Raw genomic sequence first — 20,036 nt, 5'->3', positions numbered from 1 at the left:
TTAGGAACATCACATCCAGCTCATGGCAGTCAGAGAAGTCACAGAGGAAGATTGTCTCAATGTCAACAGAACCTGTGAGACTTCTCGAAAAATGGCATCATCAGGAGAAAACACAGCATGTCACCAGGACGCAAATTTTGTGTGTTTTGGCCACCAACACAGAGCAGCACTGTGTCCCTCTGCTGTATGGATCCATACACAAACCACCCCTTACTACACCTGAACAGGGATTTGAACCCTGGACCCTCGGATTAAAAGTCTGATGCTCTGCCATCTCGGCCAAGGATGAGGCAAAAGGGACTGCTACGGTGGGGGAAAGAAAAAAAAGTAAAAAGGGGAAGGGGGGGGGGGGAAGAGAAAAGGAGCAAAAATTCAGAGAAAATTCAGCGTAAAATCATACATCATCAGACGCTGTAGCTCAGAAAAAGTACTTATTCCTCTATTATTGTTCTGTTAAATATTTATTGCTGTATTAATCCATTAATATTATTAATATTATTGATAATCCTCTATGATTACAAAAAATTACAACAAGTTGCACACTCTTGCCAGGATTTGCACCTGGAATCTTCCACCCAAAGGTTGGCTGTGTTGCTGTTACACCACAAGAGTTGTGTTTTTGTTGTTTGTTTTCAGTGACAAATCAACACTATTTTGACTTGTTACCACTTATCAGCTATTTTAGCCTTTGCTTTAAAGCTGCAAAATGCAATTTTAACACAATAATACTTTGATTTAACACCTAAAATGAATAAAATATGTTGAATGGATGAAACATCAAGTTCAAGTGTGTTTTCTTTTATCACTTCTACTAAGTGTCTATATATAGTTACTGGCGATGTGTGATCCTGTTAAAACATCCAAAACAATGTTATGATGTATAAACGGAAGAACTACTGCTGATGTCTTTGAGCTTTAATGTTTATATTCCCCAATGTATTGCAATATATTGGAAACAGCAACCATTTCTATATTTTGTAATATATTACAGTATATTTTTGCAATATACTGCAATTCCAGTCCTTTATGTGTAAATGCATTTCCTGTTGACGCTACAGATTTAATTTCCCAGTTAGAGCTAACAGAGAGATCCATCAGTTTTCTTGTTGACATTTACAGTACGACCATGTTCCAGTGTATAAACATTCAGATGATGAATGAATGAGTGGTCAGTGATGGAGGGCCAGGACATTTACTGACTGGAACCCAGGGTCATGCTGGGAAGGAGAGCTGACCCTGTCAGCTCAGGATAACGTGTATTTTTAACAGGCCAGAGACCAAGAGGCAGGAGCTGGAGCCTCCTGACTCCTGTGTTTGGTCAGCCTGTCCACAAATACGACGTTTTTGGGGGACAGATGCTCTGCAAGTGTGGACATCAGGAGGTAGGGGACATGACACTGTAGCTGGGGTCTCTGGAATGTTTCACTGGTTTCTGATTGGACACGAGATTCCCATGAACTGGAATTTCCCAGGATATTCCCACTCTGACTTTTTCATATCATAATGTGGTGTTGCAAGGTGAATTTGTTCAGTGGAGTTGTTGTCTAAAAGCAGTACAGGACCTGTGATCATGGACTCTGTAATGGATAGACAAGGGTCCAAACAGTGATTGTGCTGAGCTCAACAACAAATGAATGGATCGTCATATCTGAAGACAAATCGAGCATTGGACATTCGATCATCAGTTGGTCATGAACTATGTTAATTAAGTTTTGCCTCTGATTTTCAGAACTACGTCAGCTGACTCTGAACAGGACTGAATTCCTCACTGCTTCACACACTCTGACCACCACCTCTCATCTCTCCGCAGCTGGGAGGACTGGGAGTAGAGAGGAGGCTGTGAGTCCTGAAGATCTACTGAGAGCAGAGCTTCCTTTCAGAAGAACCAGCAGAAGATCTTCTGAACTTCCTGATGCTCTTCCTCCTCATTCTCCTCCTCTTCATGACTCCTCCCCCATCCAAGGACTAAATCTCTTCATTTCTGAGTCATGTGACAGAAAACAGGAGAACTTTTGGACTGACTGCAGAAGAAAAATAATGAATTGTTCAGTCATGTAATTCTCTGCTTGGTGAAGTTTTTCATTCCTCTGAATCACATTTTAAAGTTACACTAAGGAACTTTTAGTTTTCGTTGATTTTGGCGGCGCCAGTGGACAAAAGCGGTAGTGTTTTGCCTGAAGTAACACTACAGTTCCCATGAGCACTAGCGCGTGGCGTCGTCAAATGCTGCTCCCGGTTGCATGCTGTTGGGCTGAACTCTCTCACGTGTTTCCAGTGGCTGTGAAGGATGGACAGCGACGAGGTAATGAATCTAATGGTGGCTAAACAATGTTATATCATGATGCAGAAAATAAACGTTTAACTTTGGTAAACATAACTTTGTTTTTCTACCGCTTTTCCCCCCTCTGAGACCACAGACATCCACCAAGCAGCTCACATAAATAGTGATCCTCCCATCACTACAGTCCTATATTTATTGTAAACGCACATTGTTGAATGATATCAATCTGCATGAAGTGTGATTACTGTGCTCCGCTGTGCTTCCAGCGGGCGATATGGCCAGTCTGAAGGGACTGTGAGTGAGCAGGGCTGTTTCTATAATATTAATGGGTTAATAGGCAATCCGGATCATTACCAAAATGTAATAATTTGTTCCATTTACCAATTCGGACATTTCCTAAAAAAATAATTCAAATCAATTTTGTAGTTTTTGAGTTATCTTGCAAACAAAGAAATAAACAGCAGACGGCAAAAACATAACCTTCTTGGCTAAGGGAGGGTTAGAATAATTTCACAGTAAACACACACATACAGATCCTGACAGGAAGGTGCTGCGTTGCCTTATTATTAATCCTGCACAGTTTGCACAAATATACTTTTTGAGGTCTCTCAGGGAAAGTGCTACTACTCAGTTTCTTACCATTTTATTTTTTTTCTGTTATAATTGTATTATTAGGATTCTATATGGCTAATTCTGCATTCATTTATTACTAAAATGATTCTGATGTTGATTAAACATAAAGAAAAATGTTACTTTTGTGACTTTTTTTTTCAGGAATTCCCTGTCCCAGAAACTACCTCCACCTCTTCTGAGTGTGAGCCCCCACGCACTAGTGCTGGCAGAGGGAGGAGCAGAGGGGGGAGGGGAGTAGGCGCAGGCAGGGGGAGAGGGAGGGGGAGGGGGAGAAGTAGGACACCAGAAGACTTGAACCCCGAGACCCAGCAGAGAGTACAGGATCTGCACGAACGCAGAAACAGAGAGATGCAGGCCAGAATACAAGAACTGGACCACAATCAGAGGGGAGAGCTCCTATAAGTGGTCCTTTCAACACCTGGCTTGGTGTTCGACATTTTGGACCTGCTGGAGGACCCTAATCGTCAGAGAGTCCCAGGTGGAGGTGATCTACATCGGTGCTCCTGCGCAAACTGTAACGAGATGAACACTGACCTGGAGAGAGTTTTCCAGACCCAAGGTACACCGGTTTCCAGGTCCGCAGGTCCGCAGACTAATGTAGCGTGTCATTGTTTGACTGCACTGTAAAAAGTTTTTATAGTTTTTTTGTACAGAATTTGCCTTTAGACTGTCCACTTGTTGTGTGTGTGTTTCAAAATAAATACATCTGTGCAAAACAAGACAAATGTTTATTTATACACCGTCTTTCACCGTTTTCAAGTTTCAAGTACTTTGTCTTTGGCACTTGTTCCTTCACAGTAAAGTGAGTAATAAAACAGGACCTAGAGAAAAAAGGAAAAACAGGCACATGCACACTCTTAGCGTGAATGCAATGTGCATTTTTACAATGGCAGGATACGTGTATGTTTTGATTGAACAAATAGCACAACACTGTATTACAGCAGTAGTAAATGAATAATCATGAAAGTAGAAAAAAAATACTGTGAAGAAAAAAAAACGGGGAGTGTGATGCATGTACATGGATAAATAGAGCAGTATAAAAATAAACTATGACAGTATAAATAAAAAATACTGAATAATCTGTGTGACAATGTTAGAAGTTACTGAGAACAATTACAAGAAGTACAGTAGCAGCAGTGTGGGTGGGGGTCCAGTAAAGCATGTGTCTGTAGTTAGCCTGTCAGAGTAATATGTTGTATTGATGTGCATTTATGTAAGCAGACAAGGCAGGATCGTCAGTGTTCACTTTGGGGAACACCTTCACCACGTTTCACATGCGTCCTCACAAGTTCAGCTGTTGGTGGCGGCTGTGTTGAAGCCAGAACCCCGAAATTCCGGGGGTCATCTGGCCTCAGGGTCTGTTTCTTGGGAAGGCCACCTCCACTTTCAAGCCTCTTCCGAAGAATGCCTCTCTGCAAGTCTTGAATGTCGGAGTACTCCTTTTCCTTCACTGTGCAGACACTCCAGGATTTGGACTTCTTATTGTAGCATCGTCTGTAACTGAAAGGAAGCACAAATACTAGAACACACGTATTTTACAACTACAGTATCAGGCAAACACTATGATATTCCATTCTGGAGTTGTCCTTAGATACGCTAACAGCTTACATCTTGTGTCCATCTTTGTTTCGTGCCGGGGCGCGGCCATTGTGACAGTTGTAGTCTATCGCAGCAAGCAGAGTCCGTGTGCGATACACTGCTGGAGAACCGCTTTCCTGCGTACATGAGTATGTGATTCTGGAAGCTTTCCAGATCGGATGTTGTCCTGTAGAGTATGACAAGAAACATATACAAATCATTGTACACAGACCAAAGTACCAATTATTACATAGATATCGACATTTGACATAACAGCAAAAAACACCAACTTTGCCATTTTAATCGTGTTTTTAGTCAAACACAGACGGTTGTGTTGATAAAAGGAAAAGTGCATACCTGAAGTTGATGAACTTCACAACATTCTTCAATCATCGCTTCTCCAGGACGATGGCTACAAGAGCCTGGTGAGCTGCTGAACCTGTAATCACACATCTCGTCGTGAGATGGATAAAATTCCAAGTAAAGCAACAAAAACACCCCTTGAAAATGCATTACAATTACCTTGTTTTATCCATGGTTTTTCCTGTGTATCTTCACCAAGTGGCTCATGCTCACAAGATCCAGTGGCCCATGTGTGCTGGTTCCGAACGTGATGAATTACAGCATGCCATTTAATCTACAGCATTAAGAATCATGTGTGAACTTGTGTGATCTCACTTGCCTTCTCTTCACAATGAAAGCATGTTTTAGTTTACCTCACAACTTTACTTCCTACAGACATACCTTGAACTGCTCGACAGTGGATGCCTGCTTGGCACAGCACCAGAAATGGTTCACAATGTCTTTAATCCAAGGCAAGATTTCAGACTGGTCTCTGGCTGCACCAGCCTGAAACAAGGATGTGCTGTTGTTAGAAAGCCACCATAGAAATGCTGCTGTTTTTCTGCAAGGTATGAACACGCAGAAGTCACGTCAGTAAACAAAAGTAATAATGCAGTAACACTCTTACCTGTCTGAGCTGTGATGCACTGTTTGTGACAGAAGTCCCTCCCCTACTGTCCTGCACCACTCAGCATACTGTTCCATGCGAGTCCTGTGCAATGTGCCTGAGCCCATGAGCAAACAGCATGGGACCTTTGGTGAATGACGCAACTCATTATGCCAGTGTTGTGAAACAGTAGGCAAGTGTTCCCAGACAGATGACCAAGGGCTCACACCATCAACCCATTTACAGAAACTCACCTGGCCTCTAATACACCAGCTTCTTCTGCCCCAGTGCCTTCTTCCAGGATTTGGACACCCTCTATCAGTTCTCCCCTGAGTCAAAACAGAAAACATTTGAAAAATACTAAACTTTGCCCAAAACAAACAAATGCAGGCCCTGGGAAAAGTACCTATCATGGTCCGACTCTTCTGTTATGCTGGAAACTATAGGCTGCAGTGGTTGGAGATGTTGCTTGTAGGGAGTAGAAGTTACTTGCTCCTTTTGATAGCTGTAGAGAAATAAGAAGTATGAAACTGATATAGATCAAGAGTAATACAAGAGAAACACAAAAGTATACACACAGGAAATAAAAGCACTACATAACAATCATCAAAAAAACATATTTTATGTCACAGTAGAGAATTATAAGATAAGAATAACAATAAGTAGGAATACAACATCAAATATAACAATAAAATAACATCGACAATAATTAGGGAACAACATTGTACACCTTGCACCACACAATGTCCAATAGACAAACATAACAACAACAAAACAATATCTTGTTTTCATTCTGACCTGAATATGTCATGTTTACTGGCTAACTGAGATTGTAATCTTCAAAGTTAGGCGCTTGGTGCTGCTGAAGTGAGCTACATAAGTGGCCTTCAGGACTGACTAAATAAACGTTACATGTAGAATTGCAAACATGCAACAATCCCGGTAATTTTACCGACAGCGCAAGGTGCTATTGATAAACAGGACTTTGAAAAGTCATACCTCAATGCACAGGTGTTTTGTTTTACTGATTATTTAGAGCAAACAACGCGGTTTGTCTTGTTTTGCGATCACCGTTTGTCAACTCAACAAAAAGACGACCAGAATTCAGTTTTTCTCTGCTATTATTTCATAAGAATCATCAGAACCTACTATCACGTACATACAAAATGACACGATAATACTACAATGGTTCTGTATGGCTGATCTTTCCACAGCAGGAACTTTATATTTGCATTTTGCAGTCATCGCATTGTTTTTACCTCCGCCAAGGATGTAAAGTTTTCGCCTGCGTCTGTCTGTTTGCTACAGCTTGTAGTAGCATTTCTGTGAGCACACTGACGTCATAGAAACATGCAGGCAGCTCTGCTCGCTGGCACACATCGCCGAGTGAAAGCACCGCAGTAGTTTGTAGTTTGTTGTGTGGCTGTTCGTGTCGGTGTGTAACTGTGAAATATCAAGCTGATGGCTAATTACTGCTACCACGCAATTTTCCGATCGCTAGCATTAGCATTTGATTTGAGCATCGAAAGCTACTTACTAGTCCAGCAGGAACAGAGCCAAGGCAGCGTCGGTCGGAAATCCCTCCTGATCTTTCAGCTCACGCCAGCGAGTGAAAGCCGGGCCAATGTTGATCCTGGACTGTGCTTTTATCCGAATAGCCTCTCTTTTTCTTTTTTTTGCCTCCTCAGACAAAACTTTTGGCTTCTTTCTCTGTTGTCCACCTTCCGCCATGTTTGCAAAATCCCACACTGGAGTTCTGTCCTTATAACGACAGGGGAAGTGACGCATGCCGTAAAGCAGTCCGCACATTTTGTAGTTTTTTAGTGTGCAGGGTTCCTACCACCCTCCTCACAGTTTCTTAGTCCAAGTAAAAACAATACTGACATCCTCAGCCCGTGAAAGAGGGGTCATTCAACTAGTTGTAAGTCGATGTATCATCACAAAAGATATTAAAATGTTTTATTAAGGTTGAAAAGTTCCTTAGTATCGCTTTAAAATGTGATTCAGAGGAATGAAAAACTTCACCAAGCAGAGAATTACATGACTGAACAATTAATCATTTTTCTTCTACAGTCAGTCCAAAAGTTCTCCTGTTTTCTGTCACATGACTCAGAAATGAAGACATTTAGTCCTTGGATGGGTGAGGAGTCATGAAGAGGAAGAGATTGAGGAGGAAGAGCATCAGGAAGTTTCGAAGATCTTCTGCTGGTTCTTCTGAAAAGAAGCTCTGCTCGCAGTAGATCTTCAGGACTCACAGCCTCCTCTCTGCTCTCAGTAGCTGCAGAGAGATGAGAGGTGATGGTCAGAGTGTGTGAAGCAGTGAGGAGGACTTCATTCCTGTTCAGAGTCAGCTGACATAGTTCTGAAAACCAGAGGCAAAACATAATTAACATAGTTCATGACTTTCAGCAATGAAGTGAGAAAAAATTAGAGATGATTTACCAGTAATCCAGACCACCATTCATTTCACCATACAAGTGTATTCATAAATACTTTAAGAGTTTGAGAGAATGTACAGCAGTGACTTAGTAACTGAATACATGGCTTTCCTGGTCTTAATCATTGATTTAAGCACAGGCAAAAACCTGCTTTGAATTGCTGCTTGATGCACTTCCGCCAGTGCCATTTGGACAGCTGCAGGGTCGTCAGCTGGGAGCCATGCTTCTTTGATGTTTCGCTCCTTTAATCCCGGAACATCTCAGGGTGGTAGAGCAACAGTAGGGACGTCTCCCTACTGCCCCCTGCAGCTGACCTAGGATCCATCTTTTCCCCATAACTTATCTTTCCTGTGTAACCAGAGCCAGAAACTTCCCTGCTCTGCCTCTTCAACCAGGTCTTTTATGGCCTTCCACAGGCTGGGGCCACAAATCCCCAAGGTCTTCAGGAACCGCTGGGTGGAACTTCCAGTGAAGCCTCTGCAGCCGACCTCAACTGTAAAGATGTATGTCTTCCAACCCGCTTCTCGGCAAGAGGAGGCCAGCTCAGCGTACTTTTCCCTCTTCCTCTCGAATGCTGCCTCCATCCCTTCTTCCCAGGGTATGGTCAGCTCTCCCATGATGACACACTTGGCTGGATTGGACCAGATTACAATATCTGGCTGGAGTGATGACATGACGATGTGTTCTGGGAACTTGAGTTGGCGACCAACATCGGCTGTAAGCTGCCACTCTCCTCCTGGCGACAACAGAGACCGCTCTCGCACTGAACTACTGAGTGCCTCTTCCCCTCTTCTGATGAACTGAATAGGCTGGTGCAGTGGAGTTACTGGGCTGGACTTGTTCACCTGCAGTCTGCACACCTCGATCACTTTGGCTATTTTCCGCAGTACTCGGTCATGTCGCCACCCATAGCGACCCTGCATCAGGGCTGCTTTGCAGCTGGACAAGATGTGTTGTAGGCTGGGATTTTGGTGGCCACAGAGAGGGCAAAGATCGTCTGTGCCGTACCGCAGATGTAGGTTCTATGGACTTGGGAGGGTATCGTACGTGCTCCTAATCAGGAAACTTAGCCGGGCTTGGGGCATTTTCCACAAGTCGGCCCATGTTCTTTCGATTACGCCTTCCCATGTTGTCCACTTGCCTTGGAGAGACTGGCTCACTGCCTTGAGCCTGTAACCTTCATGCTCCTCTTTTGTGACCTCTTGGACAATCAGCTTTTTCCTCTCTGCTTCGGTGGCTTTTGACCACATCTTAGTTGTTGTTCCCCATCCGAGGCCTGCTCTCCCATGTTGTACCATTCCCACAACCTCTTGGTGTTTCAGTCGGGTAGTGGCCTGGTCTACTGCCTGGGATACGTCCCATTTTCTTCCAGTGCTAACAGTTGGCTTTGCTTTTTGCACCACTGGATCAGCAGAATCTTTCAGCTCTCGGACCAAGCGAACCTTTTCCAGTTTAAAGCCTAAACTGATGCTTTGCATTGGAAGCCTCAAGATGTTCTTTCCAAACACAGCTGAATTGGACTGGCAACGAGGAAGTCCAAGCCACTTCCGGATGTAGGAGTTGGCCTTTGTGTCCATTTTCAGAACTGAGGATGAGGTGATGTTACACAATTTAAGGGGCCACATCAAACGATAGTAAAGGGTGAACTGGTAGCACCAAACTTTGAACTTCCCCAGCAATGGGCATTCATCGATCTTTTTCAGGCCATCAGCTAGCTGCATTGTGGCCGACGTAACCATCTGCTTGTCTGACAGGTCCGCAGTATACAGCCTTCCCAAGCTCTTTATTGGTTGGTCTTTCAGGAGTGGAATGGCCTCACTGTTTACGGAAAACATGATATTATCTTTCCATTGGCCCTTCCAGATGGAGAGGCTGCGTGACTTGCATGGTTTCATTTTCATCCTGGCCCATGTCAGCAGTTCTTCGAGCCTTTTTAGGAGTCTGTGGGTGCATGCTGCCGTCTGTAGGAGCGTGGTGACATCGTCCATGTAGTACCTGAGGGCTGGAAGCCTCTGCCCCGATGGGGATCTGACTCCTCTTACTGACTGTCTCCCTCCAATCAGGATGATCTCAAAGGCTGCTGTGAATAGTATGGGAGAAATGGCGCAGCCCATTGCTATTCCCTTTTCCACTTTGTGCCATCCAGATGTGACTTGTGGGGTTGTGAAGGACACAGTGAGGTTGTTGAAGTAGTTGGTAATCAGGCTCTCGATACATGGTGGAATGTGGAAGAACTTGAGGGCAAACCAGATGACTTGGTAGGGAACAGATCCATAGGCATTTTCGAGATCTAACCACACAACATGAAGGTCTGACTTGTTGTGCTTCGCTGTCTGGATCTGATCCCAAATCATCATTGAGTGCTCCACGCAGCCCCGGAACCCTGGCACTTCTGCCTTTTGACAAGTAGTGTAGATGTACTTGTTAGAGAGGAAATAACTGGTCATTCGCCTTGCCAACACTGTGAAAAAGATCTTCCCCTCTACATTCAGAAGAGAAATGCCTCTGAATTGATTGATCTTCTGGGAGTCTTTCTCCTTTGGAATGAAGATGGTGATTGCTCTGCACCATGCCTGTGGGATGGACTTTGTTTTCCAGGAAACACACATCATCTTCCATAGTAGCTTGAGGACAAGGGGACAGTTCTTATAAACTTTGTAAGGAACACCATTTGGGCCAGCTGCTGATGCCGTTCTTGCTTGCTTTACCACCTGGTTGACTTCGGACCATTTCGGAGGTGTGGTGTCGAATGGTAACGATGGCACTGGAGGATGAGGGACATAGCCTGGTGGACCTAAGGGGCTTTCTCAGAGATTATCACCGATCGCTGCTTTTATGTAGTTTTCTAATTCCTGCTCGGTTGCATGCAAGGTCCCAGACTTCTTTTCCTCTAGCAGACTGCGGGCGTGTCTGAATGGGTCCCGAAGAAAACTTGATCTGGCTTTCTCCTTCCGACTTCTGCACTTTCTGATCCTCTCAGCTCCCCTTAGTTGGGACAGTCTTCCTCTCAGCTGGTTCCACAAGCATTCCAGGCCCTCCTTCTCTTCTTCCTCTGCTTTCCTCCAAGCCTTCTGGAGGAGGCGACGTTCCTTAACAAGCTGCAGGATCTCCTTCTCCCGCTTTCCTTTTTGTTTTGGAGTGACTTTCCTTTGGAGTGACTCTCCAAATCTTCCCTTGCCTTCAGTGTAGATGATGTCTCCAAAGATGTTCAACTTTGTGATCGAGTTGCCCTTTAGGGAGTTCTGGAGGATAGCATGGAGACGAAGGTCAAAGTTTCTCCACTCTGCCTTCTCAGTGGCTTTTGGCCACTTGACCTTGTTCTTCCGGCTTGGCAACTCAGTTGATGGTGTGGGGTTTTTGCCTGCTGGTTCAATCGGCTGATGCAGCTGTGGGATTAAGGGCTGCTCCAACTTCTCCTGCGGGGGCTGCTCAGGCTCTACGCCATCGGATGCAGTGTTGGGCTCAGTAGCACTGTGGTATTACATGCTCTCCATATGTTGATGAAGTTGCAGGATGAGCCCCAGCCTGCCATGTTATGATCAGACTGGATGATAATAAGGATGTCTTGTAGCTAATGCTTTGCTTGCCTTCATTAGTTACTTCTTCTTCACTCTGCTGTTGTGTGATTGACAAACTGATGATACTGCATGAGTGAGACTGAACTAATACATTGCTATAACCTCATATAATATATCTTCCAAATATATCAGAGCTGATTAGAACTTTACCTCAAGTAGTGGAAGCTAACTTTGTTAGCAGGTTGGTTCTCTGGGCTCAGGCTGCAGTGTCAGCAGGAAATGACTTTTGATCCCTCTTCCTGACACTTCAGGGATTTCTACTCTGACAGGAGGATGTGCTGAGAAAAGCTGACGCTGCAGAGGAGTGGAAATATGAAGCTAACACTGTTTGATAATAAAAGTAACATTCTTCAACAAGGGACTTTTTTTATCAAAACTGTGACAAAGAAAAATCAGATATCAAGACAAGGATGTCAAAATATTTGATTTCTAAATGAGTCATTAAGTACGATACATGTCGTATTAATACAGATCATCAACATCATCAACAGCAGAGACACATCTGGTGTTTTCAGGCTCCCTGTGAGTCTTTCTCCTCTTCTAGGTTTTCTAGTCTCTTTCAAACCAAATCTTCAGTCCTCCTCTTCAGCTCAAAAAAATTGGAGGTGGATGGAGCAGAATGTTTTTACATGAGGGGGCGTGGCAGCTGAGTGGCCGTGGCTACTGATGGGATCATGGTTGCTGAGGGGTGTGGCTGCTGAAATGTCACTTTCCTCATGCGGACGTATTCAGCATAAAACAGGTTTTAGAGTCACCAAAACAACTGACTGAGCAGTGGAATGTTTCTCTTGGCCTCTGCTCAGACTCTCAGCCCGTCATGGAGCAGAACAGCTCCAACAGGTTTGGCGTGTTGTGACAGCGTCTCCCAGAGCTTCAGGAAGAAGTTAGAAAAATAAAAACATTTTGTATTCATCCATAATGGGAGGAGAAATTTGATAGAAATGACTACTGAAGGACACTGACTGTTGGTTCTCATTAAACTGTAGAGAGTAGCTGCTGTCAGGGAGTCTCTGGTCTTCATCCCTGGTCCTGATCCACATCTTGAACTGCATTCCTGAGCTCAGGGATGGATTCAGTAGCGTCACACACTTCCAGTAATGTAGGGATGTGATTGAATGTAAAAACAGAGGAGGAGCAGCTGTGTTCAGGTGATCCAGGTGAGGCAGTCCAGCCAGGAAACAGGAAGTGAAGGACCGAGAGAGTTCAGACTCCAACGGACAGACTGAGAGAGAAGGAGGAGCAGGTGAGTGCTGCTGCAACTCTGATCTTCTAATGCTGCTGTGTGTGTGTGTGTGTGTGAGAGAGAGAGAGAGAGAGAGTGAGAGAAAGAGAGAGTGACTAAGGTTCCATTTACACAGCAACATTTTCAAATGAAAACACAAAAGTTTGTTTTGCATTTACACAACAAAAGTATTCAGTGCAACTGAAAATGAAACTTTTTGAAAACTCTGTGACTCCGTCTCCATGGAAACAAGCAAAAATAACATTTTCTGGAAATGCAGGCTGTGTCATTCTTAAACGCAGAAATGCTGCTACTGCTCATGTGCAGGACTCTCCTGGTAAATAGTTGTTCTGCTCATGCTCAGTAGATGGACGAGAACAATAATGTTGCCTGGAGTGTTTCATGACTAGTTCTGTTCCATTTCCAATCAAATAGAAACTGTTTATTAAGTTATCCACATAAAAAAAGCTCTGAGCAGCGCTGCCCAGTAATATTTTTTAAAATTTCTTTGTCCTTCCAGCACTGAAGAACAGTGTGGTTAATTTCAGCTTCAGCATTGTTGGAATGGGGCGTGGCTCTGAGGCTGAAGCGCAGAAGAAGCAACGTTAAGGAGGAGTTTATTAGGGACCAAGCCTGGAGGGCATGGTCTCTATTGTTATTCGTCCGTTTCTTATTATTACGCCCCCCCCCCCCCCCCCCCCCCCCCCCCACCCCCCACCCCGACCCCAAATTTGACCCCCTAAACATGCACAAAAACTCACCAAATTTGGCACGCACATCATGACTGGCGAAAAATTTTATAAAATGAAAAAATTAACCTCATCTGCTCTCTAGCGCCACCTAGAAACAGTAAAATAAGCGCCACGTCGGGTAGGAATGTCGCAGAGAGATCAAACCAATGTTGACGCATTCGTCTCATCGAGATCTAAATTTCACACACTGACACCCCTGACCTAAATCCAACAGGAAGTCTGCAATTTCCCTTTCAAAGTAAAATTTTGCTCAAAATCACTCCTCACAAAAAAATGATCTCCTCCGAGACCGTTTGTCGTACAGACATCAGAGTTACGCGACATGATAGAGGAGAATTTTCTCTACAAAAGTTGTGAACAACTTTGTCAAAAGTTTCACGGTGTGGATTTTATTAGTGTTCAAAGTTTAAAGTCTCAAATCTTGCATTGCTCCTGCCCTCATCCGTTATAATGGGCGAAAAAGGAAAAAAGTCGCCTTTTTTCAGCACCTCGAACAAGTGGCGACTGTGGCTAAACCGTGACTCCTATCAACAAACCGAGAACGCGTGAAGCCTCACTAGGTTCTCCCGAACAAGATGATGTGACATAAGTGGGAAAAAATTCATGATAAATGTATGTTTTCACAGGTATAAATAGGTGTGCGCTGTGCATTTTTTTCGCTCTCAGTTATAATGGAGCCGGATGGGGAAAAATCTCGCGCTTCTCACAAACTGAGGCCTCTACAGTCCAAACTAAAAGTCTGACTGCTCTGAAAGCCTCACCAACTGAAGGACAACTAATTTTCCTATCAAACGTGATATTTTTTGTTCAGTTTTGCCAAACAGCAAAGGAACAAGGAGCAGTTGTTTCCCCAAAAAAGGCTTTTATTTTCTCCTCTCTCCACTCTAACTCACATTACCATATATGGGCATGCAGTGCAGTTACACAGCTGACAGCAGCTGTCAATCAAACTCTGACACTCAGTGCCTTCATTCAGTGACTCTCAAAAGCAGATGGGAGAAGCTAACAGCTCCATGTTAGTGGATGGGATATGCTAACAACTCCATGTTAGTGGATGGGAGATGCTAACAACTCCATGTTAGTGGATGGGAGATGCTAACTACTCCATGTTAGTGAATGGGAGATGCTAACTACTCTATGTTAGTGGATAGGCCATGCTAACAACTCCATGTTAGTGGATGACAGATGCTAACAGCTCCATGTTAGTGGATGACAGATGCTAACAACTCCATGTTAGTGGATGGGACATGCCAACAGCTACATGTTAGTGGATGGGAGATGTTAAGAGCTACATGTTAGTGGATGGGTAATGCTAACAATTACATGTTAGTGGATAGGACATGCTAACAGCTCCATGTTAGTGGATGAAAGATGCTAGCAGCTATATGTTAGTGGGTGGACGTCTCAGTCGCGGGCCGGCGGGGAGGCTCGGTCCCGACCAATGCCGCTTGCGGCTTTAATTAATATAAATGTTCTTGAAAGCAATGACAGTAGTTGGGAGCACACAGAGCTTAACTGAGTCCAGAACGGAGCAGCTGGGCATTCTGGGAGAGAGAGCAGCAGAGCGGCAGGCGGCTGGTGGGTCAGGGAGGTGGAGAGGAGCTGCTGAGGCTGTGAGCTCAGTCCCAAAGCAGTTTCCAGGTGGACTGCAGGCCGACTGCTGGGCTGGCAGAGAGAGAGAGAGAGAGAGAGAGAGAGAGAGAGAGAGAGAGAGAGAGAGAGAGAGAGAGAGAGAGAGAGAGACCAGCCATGCAGGAGCCAACAGGAGCTGAACGGGTTCTCACTGCAGGAACTAATGCCACCCAGACATCAGAGGACTGAAGAGCTTTGGAAAAGACTCCTGGAAAACTGTCAGCTCACAACTAAAGATAAGTGCTTAGAGTTTTTAGCCACAACCCAGTCTCAGATCATATCAAACATGTTTGATATTATCACAAACCCAAGACATGAAAAGACTTGTATGAAACAGAGCAGATTACAATCTTAAACTAAATGATGGAGAGGACGGGAGTGCACTGTGGCTGCAGTTAATATCCTAGATTTACTAAAGAGTTTCAGTTTTTAGTCTGGGACTGTGAGCAGTTTTTGTTGTAAACCAGATTAACTGGTGGAGAAGAACAGTCCTGTGTGGAGTGGTGTCACATACCAGGTTAAACAGGGAGAAGATCAGGTGTAGGTGATAAGGCTGGGAGAAACTGATAGATAAAAACTGATAGAACTGCTCCAGTGCTTCTGCAAACACACACCTCAACCTGCCCACCTGAGGAGAGCAGAGAGAGGGGGAGGAGGAAAAACAGGGTATTACTGCCCCTATGTGGTGGCCCAGGCAGAGGATGGGACAATTTTTAACAAATGAATTATGTGGGTTTGTGGTTTATTTGCTAAAAACAAACAGCAGCAGTATAATGGACCATAAAAGCTACATCATGTACAGAGTTTCTGCCATTGTTGTGTTTCAATGACAGAACATTGGTCCAGGAGCCTGAAGCAGCTCGAACTGTAAGCTTTCCTAAACAGAAAGGTCTTAAAGTAGAGCCTGTGTGTTCCTCCCTGACTGAACCTGGCAGCTGGTTCCACATGACAGCAGCCTGATCTCTGAACCTGAGTCTGAAGAGGTTTAACAGCTCTGCTCTTGCTGCTGCTTTCTCTCTCAGTGACTGAAGATGAGTGGTGTGGATGAAGAGGAGGACGGACCAGAGTGTGTGGACAGGTGAGAGACGCCAGCTGCTCCTGCAGAGTCCACAGCAACAGCAAGGAGGAGACGAGATGCAGCGCTGCTGTTTCTGTCTGCTCTCAGTGAGCTGCACTCACTGTCAGCGTCTCCTTTCTGCCAGTTTGTTGATCTTCATTCCGACTTTGACACTTTGATCACTCTGCTCACTCTGCAGTTTGCTGTTCTCAGTCAGAATCATTCCAGCTGCACTCAGGATGATTCAACCCTCACTGACCATCAGCCGAACTGGAAAAATGTACAAGTTTTCATCTGAATTCAATCAAAGATGCAACAATGGGAAAAACTCAACATTATTGATTGGATCAGTTTTTTTCTATAAATGCAACTCAATGTGCTTCTTTTAATTTGAAATGTCCCCTGATGTCACCAGTTTCTCCATCGACAAAAGCTTTAGGCCAGCCAGTTAATCAAATCTGAAAAACGGAAAGAATTTCTACAAAACAGTCTCAGAAAACAGAACTTCATTCCATATTTTCAATATTGTATCTGAAATATATCCGGTCTATTCAGATCCATTTGGAGCTTTTATTCTCAATCTTCAACAACTTGATCCAGTTTCAGTCTGCTGAAGTTGAAGACTCTGCTCCCTGTAGGACTCTGGAGGTTAGCATTTAGCATTTAGCATTATCTCTGTAGGACTCATGAGGTTAGCATTTAGCAGTTAGCATTGTAATTGCAGGACCCTGGAGGTTGGCATTTAGCATTGTCCCCACAGCGTGTGTTCAGATTCTTCGATAAACTTCCCGAAACCTCGAAAGCTTCAATGATGACTGTTCCACATAATTATAACCAAGTGTCCTGTTGAGATGGAGAGCAGAGAGGAACACTGAGGAAGAACATGAAGGCAACAATAAGAGCAGAAAGGAATCAGAGAGAGATTCTGTTCATGAGCTCAGATATTCAGGACACAGAGCAGATCTGATGTTTTGGTTCAACCAGTTCTAATATTTCTATTTTATTCATTTGATCACTGTCATGGTTTATCTTATGATAACCTGTGTGTGTGTGTGTGTGTGTGTGTGTCTGTGTGTGTGTGTGTATGTGTGTGTGTGTGTGTGTGTGTGTGTGTGTGTGTGTGTGTGTGTGTGTGTGTGTGTGTGTGCGCGCGCAGACACAAAGCAGGATCTTCAGGATGCACCAGGTTGTCCATGAAGAGTGACAAGTCCAAAGACGAACCACCACTCTTCAGTGTTGAACCTGGACCTTCACACATAAAGTAAGAAACTCTTAGTTTCCTTTGATTTCCTCCAAACCAGAGTGAGAGATGTTGAGCTCCCTTTCAGATTCAGCTCCAGGATTGTGAAGCAGTGTGAGAGTTGAAGCTGGATCTTTGTGTTGTGTTGCTCAGAGTAAATGTTGCTTGGTGTCCACAGAGAGAAGAAGAGGACTGATGTGTGTGAGGAGCAGCCAGAAAGATCCAGAAGCGCCGCTGCACTAAGTAAGAGTGGACATGTGTCTGCTGAGGGACTGGTCTGTCTTCACTGGACTGGTTGTTGTGTTGTAGAGACATGAAAGCTTGTTGTTTGTGTGCAGTGTGATTGTTGTTGTTGTCTGTGAGCAGGTGTGGGTCTGCAGCAGCTTCTAGAAGAACATAAGAAGAGTGTGAGGAGGAGATGTGAACGTGTGACTGAAGGAAGTGATGAAGCAGGAGGAGGAAGCCTCCTCAACAGGATCTACACTGAGCTCCACATCACAGAGGGACTCAGTGAGGAGCTTCAGAGGGAACCTGAGCTGAAGCAGCTGGAGACAGCTTCCAGGAAGGAGAGCCTCCATCACACTGCCATCAGGGTTCAGGACATCTTCAAAGCCTGGGCCCAGCAGCACACACACATCCGAGTGGTTGTGACCAGCGGCGTGGCCGGCAGCGGAAAAACCTTCTCGGTGCACAAGTTCAGTCTGGACTGGGCCGAGGGCCTGGAGAACCAGGATGTCAGTGTGCTGGTGGTGCTCTCCTTCAGGGAGCTGAACCTGCTGGGAGAGCGGCCGTACAGTCTCCTCTCGCTGCTGGCTGTTTTCCATCCCACGCTCCAGAAGCTGACGGCAGAGGAGCTGGCCGTCTGCAAGCTGCTCTTCATCTTTGACGGCCTGGATGAAAGCAGACTTTCTCTGGACTTCGGCGGCGGCCGGCGGCTGCTGGACGTCTCCCAGCAGTCTTCGGTGGGCGAGCTGCTCACTAACCTCATCCGGGGGGATCTGCTGCCCTCGGCTCGGATCTGGATCACTTCCCGACCGGCGGCGGCCCATCAGATCCCTCCAACATGTGTGGACAGACTGACAGAAGTGCGAGGCTTCACTGACGCCCAGAAGGAGGAGTACTTCAGGAGGAGGCTGAGTGATGAGGAGCTGAGCAGCAGAATCATCTCCCACATCCAGACCTCCAGGAGCCTCCACATCATGTGTGGAATCCCAGTCTTCTGCTGGATCACTGCTACAGTTCTGGAGCACATGTTGAGCAGCGAGCAGAGAGGAGAGCTGCCCCAGACCCTGACTGACATGTACTCCCACTTTGTGCTGCTTCAGACACACAGGAAGAAGCTCAAGTACCATGAAGGACCTGAGACGGGTCCACAGGAGCTGACGGAGGCTGACAGGGAGCTTCTTCTGAAGCTGGGCAGGATGGCCTTGGAACATCTGGACAAAGGAAACATCCTGTTCTACCAAGAAGACCTGGAGCAGTGTGGTCTGGATGTGACTGAGGCCTCGCTGTACTCTGGAATCTGTACTCAGATCTTCAAGAGAGAGTCTGTGATCTTCCAGAAAGCCGTCTACAGCTTCGTCCATCTGACTGTTCAGGAGTTTCTGGCTGCAGTCTTCATGTTCCACTGTTTCACCAGCAGGAAGACAGACGTGCTGGAGACCTTCATTGGAGAGGAGGATGAGAATGATGAGTTTAGTGAGGGTGAGGATGATCAGTTTAGTGAGGATGAGGATAATGATGAAGATGATGATGCTTTCCACTCCTTGGACAACTTCCTGAGTATGGTTCTTGAGAAATCCCTCAGCAGTCAGAACGGCCACCTGGACCTGTTTGTCCGCTTCCTTCATGGCCTCTCTCTGGAATCCAACCAGAGACTCTTAGAAGGTCTGCTGGGTCCAACAGAGATCAGTCCAGAAACCATCCAGAGAGTCATCCAGAACCTGAAGGAGATCAGCAGTAAGGAAGTGTCTCCAGACAGAAGCATCAACATCTTCCACTGTCTGATGGAGATGAAGGACCTCTCAGTCCATCAGGACATCCAAGAGTTCCTGAAGTCAGAGAACAGATCAGAGAAGAGACTCTCTGAGATCCACTGCTCAGCTCTGGCCTACATGCTGCAGATGTCAGACCAGGTCCTGGAGGAGTTGGACCTGAAGAAGTACAAGACATCAGAGGAGGGACGACGGAGACTGATCCCAGCTGTGAAGAACTGCAGGAAGGCTGAGTGAGTCCACATGTCCTCATGATCAATGTCTCAGTGATGTTTGTAGAAAGTAGTTCCTGTAGTTCCTCTGTGGAGATGATCCTCAGTGATCTGTCCTGAAAAACCTAGATCTACATCAAATGATGATTTCGATATAGAACTAGTCAGATTCAGGACCAGGAAACATAAAATGGTTATTATTCAGCTGATTATTTTTTTTCTAAAATGTTTTCAGTAAATTTGTTTTGAGAACATTTCAACAATATCCCTCAGGCAATGAGAATATCTATATAATCTTGGGTTGTCAGTCTTCTTGTTCTTGTTAGATTCATTATCATCTGCAATTCTTAAAATATATTTGTTTTAATCAAAATTTTTGATTGAAAATAACCATTAAAGGGGCTGTGTCATGCAAAATTCACTTTTTGTATGTGTTAACCTTGTTATATAGTTATGTACTCACCAAAAAC

General features: G+C 44.9%; 1 protein-coding gene and 1 long non-coding RNA gene across 2 annotated transcripts in view; one reads left to right on the top strand and one right to left on the bottom strand.

Moving 5' to 3' along the window:
* Window positions 1–4,615: 4,615 nt before the first annotated feature.
* On the bottom strand, window positions 4,616–5,100 carry LOC115384178 (uncharacterized). Its single transcript, XR_003930843.1, has 3 exons — window positions 5,015–5,100; window positions 4,850–4,931; window positions 4,616–4,679 (listed from the first exon to the last, which is right to left on the bottom strand). It is a non-coding gene; the product is annotated as an uncharacterized LOC115384178 (long non-coding RNA).
* Window positions 5,101–12,360: 7,260 nt separating this feature from the next.
* Window positions 12,361–20,036, top strand: part of LOC115384135 (NLR family CARD domain-containing protein 3-like) — a 54,371-nt gene continuing 46,695 nt past the window's right edge. The window contains exons 1-7 of the mRNA XM_030086470.1: window positions 12,361–12,700; window positions 16,086–16,141; window positions 16,320–16,400; window positions 17,277–17,381; window positions 17,539–17,603; window positions 17,727–19,058; window positions 19,107–19,587. Coding sequence (XP_029942330.1) covers window positions 16,095–16,141; window positions 16,320–16,400; window positions 17,277–17,381; window positions 17,539–17,603; window positions 17,727–19,058; window positions 19,107–19,587 — 2,111 coding nt within the window. The 5' untranslated portion in view covers window positions 12,361–12,700; window positions 16,086–16,094. The remainder of the gene's footprint in view (window positions 12,701–16,085; window positions 16,142–16,319; window positions 16,401–17,276; window positions 17,382–17,538; window positions 17,604–17,726; window positions 19,059–19,106; window positions 19,588–20,036) is intronic.

This window comes from Salarias fasciatus, assembly GCF_902148845.1.
Source record: "Salarias fasciatus chromosome 23 unlocalized genomic scaffold, fSalaFa1.1 super_scaffold_20, whole genome shotgun sequence".
Taxonomy (NCBI): domain Eukaryota; kingdom Metazoa; phylum Chordata; class Actinopteri; order Blenniiformes; family Blenniidae; genus Salarias; species Salarias fasciatus.
This window is presented reverse-complemented; position numbering and strand designations above follow the sequence as displayed.